The following is a 12,528-nucleotide window of genomic DNA, read 5'->3' as shown; positions in this document are numbered from 1 at the left end:
GAGTACATCTCCATAAAACAGTATTAATGATGTATCAAGGCATATTTGGAAAAGTCTGCAAAATGTACTATAAAACTAGTTATAGAAATTCTTCTTAAGCACTGGTTGTGGCTTAGGTTTATGGATATTTAATTCTTGGATCCTTTAGGTAGCTGTTTCTTTACCTGACTTTAGATACTTCTGGAAAGCTATGGACAAGACCTCATTAGAAGAATCCCAGGAAGAGAGTCCATTGTGTTGTTAGGCTGTTGCTGTTGCAATGCAGGTTTTTTCCAGAATCTGAACGTGCTGTGAAATAATGAAGTTAATTCTTGTTAAAACAGCCATTTGCAAAGGAAACGTGAATTAATAAAATGGATATCCAAGTTGTATCCTGTGTTGATGTCCAATTTCCACATATAAGTGATGAATTAAGTTTTCTTTATTTTAAGTTGCCTGTGTTTCAGAGCGGGTCAGGTTGAGGCAAGATCAGTATAACTTGCCTGTGTCAGGAGCTTATAGAAAAAAAAATATTAAAATGCCCGTATAGGGATCGCTGCAGCAGCCTTGAGCAATGATTTTTTTTTTTTTAAAGCTGTGAGCTTTATGGTTCGTAGTAATAGGATGCTAACAATAAATCCTAAATATGGCTTAGATGTCCACGTTCAATATTCTGCTATTACAGTGTGTCCCACAACCCCAGACTGCCTCCTTCATCCTTACTGGCAAGAATGCTAACTTCTCTTGCTCAGCCACAAAAATATTGTTGTCCCTGTGTCAAGTGCTGTTATAGTGTGTGCAGCATATTGAAAACAAAAGGAGTTTTCAAACCATGGGAGTGCAATTTCTAAACAAATGCTGCACAAGCTATTGTTTTGCTTGTGTTATTAATTTCTTATTTAATTGGAAGAATTTGTAGTTAAGCTCTTACCAAGTTGCTGCAGAATTTCCAGTTTACTGCACCCGTGGTATAGAAGGGCGTCTTTCATTCACATTCATCTTGCCATGGAATAAAATTGATCTTGATTGTTGGTAATGCGGTTGCCTAGTGCGCTTTGTCCAGGATTGTTATATTTTTCCTTTTGAAAGGCAGAAAAATAATAAATGGAAGTCTGTCTAATACTACATGCCCCATTAATATGCCTTGTAGATGCAAAATATGCTGTAGTGTTCAAAAATTAGAGCGGGAGTGGCAATTTACCATCAAGCTACTTAGTTTGTATGCATGGAAGAGAAACAAATAGAGTTTTGATGAGTTTACTGCCCTTTTGTGACAAACCGGTGTCCCAGTTGTTTGGTTCTGACAAAGTCCCATCCTAACGATATCTTGTCTTCTAACCTGTGTGTTAAGCCTCTGTGTTCAGACAACACTGACTGTAACTGTCTATCCTATGTACTACCTCAAATCACTTTGCAAGGTATACACAAATTTTTAAAAGAGAAAATGCAGTCAAAACAATAGTGCATAAAGACTTAGTCCAGATGGTGAGGTAAAAACTTGGCCAGAGAGAAAGGGGAAAGAGGGGAAAAAATAAAGGAGCAGTTACTCAGGAGGGAGAATTCAACTAAGATGCTCCTTTTCAAATGACAAACGAAAGGGAAACTGCTTTGGCTGATCTTTATACTCTTCCTCTTTGAGAAGCATAACAGATTACAGCATTGTAACTCCTTTGCTCAAGGGAAGGTCAAGTTAAGTATTCCAAAGGCATGCTTGCAACTGAGCATTAATTATTAAAGAAATTACCCGGCACTCCTCCCTTATAGCAGTGGCATGATTATGCTGTGTGTGTGTGCCATTCGCTATTAGTAACAACTTGTACACCTTGGTTAATTTAAATCACACATACTACAGACTAGTAGCCAAATTACATGAAGCATCTATGAGATTTTTGAAAATCACATTTGGATTGGGAGACCCAGATTAATAGTTTCATTGATAGAGCAGCTGCACCAGTGGGCCAGTGGGGGTATGGATGGAAATGAGGGGTAATGATAATGAAAGGTCAGAAACCTGGGGGGGATACTGGAGGTGGTACTGCAGAGAAAGGTGATGAAGGCATCTGCTGAGAGCTGAACTTACTGGGTGAGAACAGACCCCTGTATTATGGGATGTGGAGGGAGGGATCATTACCAGTTTCAGAGGTAAATGTTGAGGGCAAAAGAGAAGGGGCTAGCTGAGGAAAGAGGGTCACTTACCATATAGAAAACATGTTTCTGTGTTTGCCAGCCTAAGAAGTATTGGTATGTAAAAGCCAGTTAGGGAGGAAATAGGGAGAAAATAATGGTCCATTTTCTTACACTTGGTTAAAACAAAAAAGCAAAACCAACCAAACAAAACCCTCCAAAAACACAAGCCAAGAAACTGACAGAATCATGGAAACATTTCCTTTTGAGAAGGGGCTGGATGTTTGCAAAACACAAAGAGTTGGCAAAGATACAGAAAGTGAGTAGGTATTAACAATTAGAAAAAGTGAATGAAGTATCTGAGATGAGCTGAAAGAAATTGGAGCTATAGAAAGAAGGGAGTGGGGTGTTTTTTTGTACTTCTGTACGTCTAGTAGATCTCTGACAGAAAAAGAAGTAGGAAATACACTGTTGTAGTGCTGTAAACTAAATAGGCAGTAAAATTTAGTATTTTATTTGAAGTACTAATTTCCTGTCCTATAGTAAATTTCATTGGTTGATGCCAATAGCTTATATTGTGGTAGTTTATTGTTTAATATTTGCCATGCTGGACTGATGACTGTTGACAACTTTTTCCCCCAAGCTTCTGTTGTCTTAAACTTTCTTTGTTTTTAGGTTTTCAAAAATCTTGGTACAGATGTGCTTAAATCTGCTTTTGAAGGTTATAATGCTTGTGTTTTTGCGTATGGACAGACTGGATCTGGGAAGTCCTACACCATGATGGGAAATGCGGTATGTTGTATTTTGCAAATGTGCTTTTTTTTATTCTGTAGCAATGCATTGAAATCATACTATTGCAAGAGCATGTTTTTATGGAATTATTATTGCTGATCTTGTCTGTATGCTACTGACCCCCCCCCATGTATCATATCTTCTAGTAGTAATCAGAGGTTTTAGAAGCTGTTTCTTTTATAGGTAGATATTTACAGTTGGAAGAAGTGTCTTTAAGTGATAGTCTGTTACGCTGGACAAAAAGCAATAATTTTTGTTCAGTAACAAAAGCAAAAAATTCATATGTTACCCCTGATTTTCTATGCCCAACTCGAGACAAAAAAGAAGATACTGGTTTTGAGAACATGAATGATGAGCTCTTTCTGAAGAGATCTGTTTTTTAGCCCTCTTTTGAATGGTCAGAAGGTTAAAATAGGTCCTTGACCCCTGTTTAGAGAAGGCTATCAAGTGAGGAGTAGAAACGGAATGAGTTGCCAAATGTAAGTTTCAGCAAACCATTGTGAGATGATACAGTAACTTTAATTTTAAGGGTTAAGTCCTGTTGAGCACTGCAGTGAAGACCCTGGAAGAGGAAAGTATGGTAGGAGGGGCATTTGACAGTGTTTGAGTGAAGGACAGGAGTAGTTTCTTGCAGTTGCTTCCATGGCTGCCCAAGGACAGAAAGAACCCACTGAACTGTTGAGAGAGAGCCCCTTTAAAAGGGCTGACTGATGAAGCCTGTTTGCAAGGCAATCTCTACAGGTTTCGTTCTTCTTTAATCCTTGGGGAAAAAAAATACAGCATGTCTTCTCCCAGCAGAATTGAAAAGGGGAATATTGCCACTTGTCCTTCCTTAGATAGATCACTCTTTTGAAATGTAGTAGGATTGGCCACTTTGCACCTCCTTTAGCTTAAGGGAGTAAATTAGCTGTAAATCTTTTTCTTTCAGTTATCGCAGAATAAGTAGCTTTATATTTAACTTCAATATAGTAAGCAGAATAGACTTTTGTAGCCAGAAAAGATCTTATGACCTAGACGTGGATTTCTATTTCAGAAATTTATAAAAGTGACATTTTTATGAGACTGCCTCGCTATATGTAATGACCGTAATCATCAAGACATTTTGCAAATGAATAGGTGCTGAAGTTTGTTTGACACTACTCAATAATAAAGGTCTAATCTTCTTGCCATGATACATAAATACTTTAATCTGGCTTTGTACAGAGCATGTATAAAATATACTCAGCCGCCAAGTTAAATGCTTGAAAATTGATGGCCCTGTCAGAGAGACTACAGTGCTATAAGAAAATTTGAATTGGAAATAAATTTTCTTTTTTCTCTACTTCTCCTTAAAAAGTATGAGTTCTATTCTCATTTTGCTTTCAATATCTGCTGTTCTTGACTCTGGAAGGCTTTTTCTGCAATACTGTGTGCAGCAATCATTTCAAGAAATAGGTGGACCAGTTAGAATAAGTCTTGAGCAGAGATGCTGAAATGATCAGAGATCTGTAAGATACAAACTATCAGGAAAGTCAGACTTGCGTACGCAGAGAAGGGAAGACTGTGGAGGAACAAAAGTCTTCCAAGACATGAAAGGCTGCTGCAGAAAGGAAGGGAATAATTTGTTCCCTATGTCCAAGGTAGATGGGTAAGAAACAGTACATTTGAATTGCAATAAGGAGTTTTCTTGTTACATAGCACAGAAGGAAAACAGGTTTTAATGAGAAAATTCAGCTCTGGAGTGAACTACCTGTTTTGGTGCTACGGATTTCCATGACTGGAAACTCTGTAACCTGGAAAAAACCTGTCAAAGATGTAGTTGATCCTGCCCTGGAGCTGTAAGGAGTGAAAAGGGAGAAAATGTTTAAATATAGTTTCTAATAAAGAGTGTACATTCTGTAAGATGTATATTTTACTGATGAAATATGCTGGGAACTGTGTGTTCTTCCTTTCTCATCACTATATGGCTATGGTTGAAGTTACTCAATTAGAGCTGATAGTTCCTATTTTAAAACTCTCTTTGCAGTTGCTAAATTATGTCAGACACTAACGACTTGCCTAAAACTTTGTGATGGATCTTTCATGTTTTTTCCTTAAGCATTAATTAAAACTGTTCAGGTGTTTCCAAGCATGAGATGAAAGAAAAGTCTTACTTTTTCCTCTTCCTTTGTTTAAAAAAAAAAAAAAAGCATAGAGGAAATTCCAACACTGAACCCTGAAACTTTATCTGGAGTAGAGATGGATACATATTGGGAAAGGTTGCTCCTCTGTTATCAAAGGCAACTGTCTCAAAAAAAGCCTGATTAAGCTGCAAGTTTCTCCCTTTATCTAGTTTGGTGGTTTTTTTTTAACCAAGGTGCAATCAGGTGAAGGGCTAGGTATGATAGATGGGGAGAATAGATTATTATTTCAAAGAATGAAGCCTGGTTTGAGGAGGACAGAGAGGCTCTGATTAAGAGGAGGAAGAAGCTGGAAAAGGGCCAAGTGGAGGGATAGAATATGATTAAAAAAAGAGACTGGATGATGAATAGGGAATTATATTTGGGCAAAGGAAATAGGAAGAGGAACTCAGAGTTGGCACCTGGAAGAAGATTGCTGGGACAGAGGATGCAGCGGGAAGCTGAAGAATGAGGACAGCAGGGACCAGCACAGGAGCAGACTGGAGCGGGCTTGGGCAAAAAGGGTCAGATTTTATGTGGGGGTCTGAGTAGAAGGGAAATCTTTGCCTGTGGAGCACTTGCCCTGCTAGAGTCTGGTGCAGAGTAGTCCGCTGTTTTTCTGCTGCCAGGTATCTGTAGAATCCGCTAGGCAAACTCACTTGGGTGTCTGGAGTGTCTGGGCTATGCTCACATTGGATGTTTGGTCTGTTGTGTCCTAAGTTGCCTCCTGCTTAATTACAAGGCCCCTAACTCTAAGCAAGAACATTTCTTGCCTCAGTGGTGCACAGAATTAGAATTAGTCCATCGCATCAAATCTCTTGCGCGTTTTTGGACTGGAGGCAAATTGTAGCTGACAGACTGTTTTGTAAGCTACTTCTGAGTTTGCAGCTCTGAGCCCAAAGCTCATCTGTATGTATATGTCCTCTCCCTTTATTCCTGGGAGCCACGTTCACTCATTTCAGCTCTGAAGGAGTGTTAGCTGCTGTTTTCCTGAAGTGGTGGGGAGGAGGTGTGTGGTCATCTACCTAATCAGACTCAGTGGGAATGGGGCAGCTGGGAGCAAGCAGCCCGTTGTCAGCTGAGACCAGAGCTGCACGGCACTCTCCTGCTCCTCTCTGCTGCTGGGGAAAACCCTGGCTTCGACTTACCGCCTCACTGCTTGGCTGGAAAGGAGTCTCCCTGGAGCAACGGGAAGAGGAGAGCTGCATGCTAAGTCTCTGGAAATCTCAGCGGTGTTAGCTGCTGCCTCACAGTCTGACACGTGTTTGACATCAGCGGTGGAGCAGCCGCCTTACTGGGATGAGGCTCAATTCTCAAGTGCCAGCTTAACTGAGAAGATGACATCCTGCTGCTGCTGGCTGCTGTGTTAGCTGAAGTGACAAGGACCCTGTAATGGATAGTTGCAGCCCTGCTAGTAAACCACGTAGTCTGTAGGGATCTGTGAGAAGGAATATGTTTTTTCAGTTTCCTTTATTAAACCAACCGAGCATTTTACGCATAAAAACTAACTGCGGAGTCGAGCATTCAGAAGTCAAATATCAAATTTAATTTGGCTGCATTATGGGATACAGTGAATGTAGTTTTAATTTTGTTATTGCATGCTAATTTATCCAGAGGACCTGCTGCATCTTTCAAGACTAGAAGGACTGAGCTGGGGATTGGGGCTTTGAATGAGAATGGCTCATGGATGCATGTACATGGCTCTTGTCCCATTCTCTGCAGATGTTGCCAAGTCCATAGTGAAATGAGGTAGAAGGAGAAGTTAGAAAAGATAGTATTGAGATAAGACAGTTCATATGTTGCTCTGGGCAGCCAGTTTCCTTCTTAAGCGGTTGGGGTTCTTTGAACTGAGTGAGAGGGGTAAAATGTATCCTAATAGCAAAGAATTGCAGCTAGTATATACGTTCCAATACACACAGGAGGATTAACGTGGCAAGGTGACTGCAGGTAAAGGGCAAGAGAGCGTTTGCTGAAAAGTTTTCATTTTTCCCCTTTTCTGGATGTTGGAACTCTTAACTAGTGATCTTGGGTTTTATTTTTCAAAATATATTGCGCATGCATATATAGCCTTGGAAATAAGAATTGTTGTTGTTGCAGGGTGATGCAGGCTTAATACCTCGAATTTGTGAAGGATTATTCAGCAAAATAAGTGAAAAAACAAAGTGGAATGAGGTGTCCTTTCGAACAGAAGTCAGGTGGGTCTCGGCGTGTTAACAGTTTGCTGGTTATCAAACTTGTTTCAATTACAACCACCCTGTTTCACTTATTATCTCTGAGAAAAGTGTGTGTTTTTCAAATAACTTTCCATGCTTGGCCTCAGTCCTATAATTGATTTTTGTTGGCAGTCGTAGTTAAAATGCGCAATGCTCCTAACTTCAATCCAACAGCTGTGCATTTTGCTTTATTTAAATGATAGTGAAAATGCCTTTGCTACTAGACAGCATCTTCGTTATTTTTACCCTTTATTTCAGGCTGACATTAGGAGCTCTTGATCTTGCTAATGTCTGCTTCCTTTCTACTTCTTGCTTTTTTGGCTTTTTTCCTTACGATACAAGTACGCTTTAGTCATTACTGTCTTAAGGCAACTTTGGATCCATTTGCTTCTCGAGGCATCTTGCTTTCAAACACAGTGTTAACATGGCTTTCCTTTTTCTAAAGACTCTTGAATCAGTCAGTGGTTTTCTAATCTTTTTCTTTCAGTTATCTGGAAATTTATAATGAACGTGTGAGAGATCTTCTCAGACGGAAGTCATCAAAAACTAATAATTTACGAATACGAGAACATCCAAAAGAAGGGCCGTATGTTGAGGGTAAAAACACTTTCAGTGTTTTGCACTGGATATTTTATTACCTTTATATATTTTAAAATGTCATGTCTAATTGTATAGGGCATTTTTATCTTTTAAAATATAAATGATGATGGATACAGTGCTTTGATAGAAAAGCATTAAAGGAGAATAGCCTTTTATTTTTATCCCCACTCGCTTTCCCAATTCTAAGATTATTATCCATATACAGTTTTTATCTGTAAATTTATAACACATTTTTAAATAATGTTAAGAGATGCAATTGGTTTTAAGAATTTGTTGACTATAATTTATAAATCTTTAATGTTTAGATGGAAAGAACCTATTAGGATCTAATTGTCTTAATCTGTCCTCTACCAGGGAAGGTTCATGTCTCTTGAGGGATTATGCTTAAGTTATTGCACTAAATACTTTAGTAAGATTGCATATTTTTTTCTTAATTTACTGTAAATGTGTAAGTTCTCCATTGTTCACATGAGGCCTCATTCCTTTCCTTAAGCGATAAACAAGTATGACAATAAACACTAATTGCAGCAATACTTTGCAGTAGTGAGGGTAATTTGAATTTTTTTGTAAAGAAAATCAAGTGCACGTATGAGCATACTATAACACTCTGCTTTTCTTTAGATTTGTCTAAACATTTAGTGCAAAATTATACTGATGTAGAGGAACTTATGGATGCAGGAAATATAAATAGAACGACGGCTGCAACAGGAATGAATGATGTCAGTAGCAGGTCGCACGCTATTTTCACAATCAACTTCACTCAGGTAACAAATAAAAACAACCCCCCTGTCTTAATATGTGTTTACATTTGATAATTCATGTGATAGGTAAAAAATAAGGTTGTCAAATAAGTAAGTATGGGTAGATAAAGACTATGTTGTTGTCTTGTGATAGGGAAAGTTAAAAGTGTGAAAATACTGTTTTGAGAATTATAAATGTTTATCAGTGATTATAATCTTTAAAATTTACAGTGCAATGTGTTTACTTAAAATGATATTTAGTAGATTTTGAGGAGAGAATTATTGGGAGTCCAGGCTGAATAACAGTGACCAGTGCTGGCGTGTTTCACAATGCTGCTGTGACCGGAGGAGCGGGTGAGGAGCATATTGTGTGAGATTTCAGCCAGAGCTGAACATGGACTACCTTTTGCGCTCTGATGTTATCCAAGGCTTATGAAAAAACCTGTCTCCATGGCCCAAATCGTAGAGTGTAGAAATGTTTTCTGAGTGTTTTCTTGCTGACTCTTCATCTGTTACTATTGGAAACCTATTTATATTCCTTGATTTACTGATGGAATATGGAGAGATTTAACACGTTTTCTCAGAGCATAGTGATCTTTTTGTTTATATGTAATAAACTCCTTTACTAATGAGTCCTGCTCTTCACTGTTGTTTTTGGGGGGCTTTTTAGACAGTCCACGGACTACCTGCTAGATGAAGAGAAGGTAGCATAGAGGTGGTTCACTCTCCTGACAGAACTTTGCATGTCTCCCCCCAAAAGCGCGCGCACACAAAATCCTGTGCACCAGCTGTTCACTAATGATGAATTGCTCATTGCAAAGCTTTCAGAAGAGGATGAGAGGCAGGCAGCAAAAAGTTTTGTTCTACTGTTGTACTGTAAAAGTAGAAGGAAGTTTGAAACAGGGCAATCTGAGTTGACTTATATGAACTAAGATAAAAATTGGGAGGAGGCCTCAGTTAAAATCATAGAATAAAATTGCAATTGCTACTTACGTGAACTTGGAGGCAGGGGGAGAAATTGAGTGTAAATGTGTCTGTGTATGCCATAACTTGTTGAAAGCTAAATATAATATAAATGTTGAAAGCTTAATAAAATGAATGCAGCACATGTTTGCTCTGCATCATGTAAACACCAATTCACGGTTGTCAGTGCATGTACATAAGTGGCTAGAAAGTTGCAAATACTACAATTTAAAGAAGTCACTGCTTGCATGCGATTTATGCAGCAATTCATGATCAAATGCCTTTCTGTGGCACCTCTAATACACCTGTTTTCTGAAGCTCAGCTATTGTAAACAAGTTAAATTCAATTATGACATGAAAAAGGCCACTAAGTTGGATTCAGTAAAATTTCAGAATTTTGGAGCTTAACATACTTTACTTTGTTTTTTTTTCCTATAGGCTAAATTTGATTCTGAAATGCCTTGTGAAACTGTTAGCAAGATTCATTTGGTGGATCTTGCTGGAAGTGAGAGAGCAGATGCCACCGGTGCCACAGGGGTTAGATTAAAGGAAGGAGGGAATATTAACAAATCTCTAGTTACTCTGGGAAATGTAATTTCTGCCTTAGGTAAGTCTCTGGTTTTTGTGCTTGTCTGTTCTGGTTTTTTTCTTTTTTAGTCATTAAATACCTTTCTGTTTGTTTACTTACACAAATAGTGGCCTAGCGGATACCATTTTTGAAAATGAATGAAAATACATAATTGCTTTTTTTTTCCCTACCTCCACATCACAGCTGATTTATCTCAGGATGCAACAAATCCTCTTTCAAAGAAGAAACAAGTTTTTGTGCCTTACAGGGACTCTGTTGACTTGTGGCTGTTGAAAGATAGCCTAGGAGGAAACTCTAAAACTATAATGATTGCCAGTAAGTGTTTTTAAATTACTTTTTTGCATCCTGAACAGTTCATGCTTAATAGGAGTGGCTGCAAATATTTAGATTCCAGATACTTTGTTAAGGCAGAATGTTGTTTACACATATTAATGATTTATTTCTTTGAGTTTTCTAGTAACACTCTGTCTTTACCTACACTCTGCAGAACATCTCTTCCAGCAGCAGAATGATATAGGGTCTCATTGTGTATACGGGGACAGTCTAGTTGTTTAGCAATGTCATGAACAATAGCAGGTATGCCTTCCGAATTTGAAAACTTCATTTTCATCTGCAGATTATTTATTTAGGCGCATATATCACTGGCTGAGTATTTGGTCACAAATGTAACAAGGCATCCAGATTGTGTATGTACAGTTGTTAGACATTTGTTTGCGTAAGTAAGGATCATCCAAATGAATGTGCCTAATTGCTTGCATTTGCTCTGACATCTACCTCACTGCTGTATTTCTTTGACGCATGCACAGTGTAATGATTAGTCCATCTGACCAGTTAAACTTTAAGTAATAGTTCCTGTTTATTCTTCGACTTTATCTAAGTCTTGTACTTCTCTCCCCTTATGCCTCTCTTACCCAGGTTGCAGACTTTGATCCCCAGTAAAAAAAAAAAATCCAGTTTTGTGCATCTAGTCAATACTGATGTGTGAATTAGTTTGCTTTTCCATAACTGTGTTGTTTTTGTTGCGTTAGTAGCAGAAACAACCTGGTCTCTTGACATTCAGTGGGTAAGACTGTAATTTTTATTTAACCTACTTGGCTGTTGGGCTGTTGTGAAAGATAGCCTAGGAGGAAACTCTAAAACTATAATGATTGCCAGTAAGTGTTTTTAAATTACTTTTTTGCATCCTGAACAGTTCATGCTTAATAGGAGTGGCTGCAAATATTTAGATTCCAGATACTTTGTTAAGGCAGAATGTTGTTTACACATATTAATGATTTATTTCTTTGAGTTTTCTAGTAACACTCTGTCTTTACCTACACTCTGCAGAACATCTCTTCCAGCAGCAGAATGATATAGGGTCTCATTGTGTATACGGGGACAGTCTAGTTGTTTAGCAATGTCATGAACAATAGCAGGTATGCCTTCCGAATTTGAAAACTTCATTTTCATCTGCAGATTATTTATTTAGGCGCATATATCACTGGCTGAGTATTTGGTCACAAATGTAACAAGGCATCCAGATTGTGTATGTACAGTTGTTAGACATTTGTTTGCGTAAGTAAGGATCATCCAAATGAATGTGCCTAATTGCTTGCATTTGCTCTGACATCTACCTCACTGCTGTATTTCTTTGACGCATGCACAGTGTAATGATTAGTCCATCTGACCAGTTAAACTTTAAGTAATAGTTCCTGTTTATTCTTCGACTTTATCTAAGTCTTGTACTTCTCTCCCCTTATGCCTCTCTTACCCAGGTTGCAGACTTTGATCCCCAGTAAAAAAAAAAAATCCAGTTTTGTGCATCTAGTCAATACTGATGTGTGAATTAGTTTGCTTTTCCATAACTGTGTTGTTTTTGTTGCGTTAGTAGCAGAAACAACCTGGTCTCTTGACATTCAGTGGGTAAGACTGTAATTTTTATTTAACCTACTTTTTGAATGCACACAGCGTTTTAACTTTTTGTCTAAATTTAATTATTTATGATCAGTCATCTTGCAAACTTTTCTTACAGTTTCCTTCTTACCTGTAGGAAGCTCTGTAAGGATCACTTGGTTTAAAAACATACCTATGGCATATGTATTGCACGTTTTTCAACAAATTGGAACAGGAATTCCATTCCCAAAAAACCCCAAGTGAAGCCAGGAGGATGTTTAAGGGGGAGGGGAGGATTTTGAATGTTGGAGATGTAAGGTGTGAAGAGAAGAGCAGCTCTGAAATTTCTCTCACTCTTTCCTGCTCAAATGAAATGCGGTCTAACTGATGCAGCCCTCTTGGAATGGTGGGAGAGCAGAATTGAGGCAATGAAATGCATTGGATCAAATTCTGGTTCTTCAATTGCTTTGTTACAGTCAAATTCTCTGGATAGCAGTTTCTTTGTTGCATGAATTTGG

The 12,528-nt window shown here is 38.3% G+C and overlaps 1 protein-coding gene across 5 annotated transcripts in view; it reads left to right on the top strand.

The window, feature by feature from the left end:
- The window catches only part of KIF16B (kinesin family member 16B), a 162,571-nt gene that overhangs the window by 18,927 nt on the left and 131,116 nt on the right, over window positions 1–12,528 (top strand). For all 5 annotated transcript variants that reach the window (XM_009282539.1, XM_009282538.1, XM_009282540.2 and 2 more), the window contains exons 4-9: window positions 2,779–2,895; window positions 7,131–7,228; window positions 7,734–7,843; window positions 8,468–8,610; window positions 9,988–10,156; window positions 10,322–10,453. In XM_009282539.1, coding sequence (XP_009280814.1) covers window positions 2,779–2,895; window positions 7,131–7,228; window positions 7,734–7,843; window positions 8,468–8,610; window positions 9,988–10,156; window positions 10,322–10,453 — 769 coding nt within the window. The remainder of the gene's footprint in view (window positions 1–2,778; window positions 2,896–7,130; window positions 7,229–7,733; window positions 7,844–8,467; window positions 8,611–9,987; window positions 10,157–10,321; window positions 10,454–12,528) is intronic.

The sequence above is a fragment of the Aptenodytes forsteri genome, unplaced genomic scaffold, assembly GCF_000699145.1.
Source record: "Aptenodytes forsteri isolate BGI_AS27 unplaced genomic scaffold, ASM69914v1 Scaffold5, whole genome shotgun sequence".
Lineage (NCBI taxonomy): Eukaryota > Metazoa > Chordata > Aves > Sphenisciformes > Spheniscidae > Aptenodytes > Aptenodytes forsteri.
This window is presented reverse-complemented; position numbering and strand designations above follow the sequence as displayed.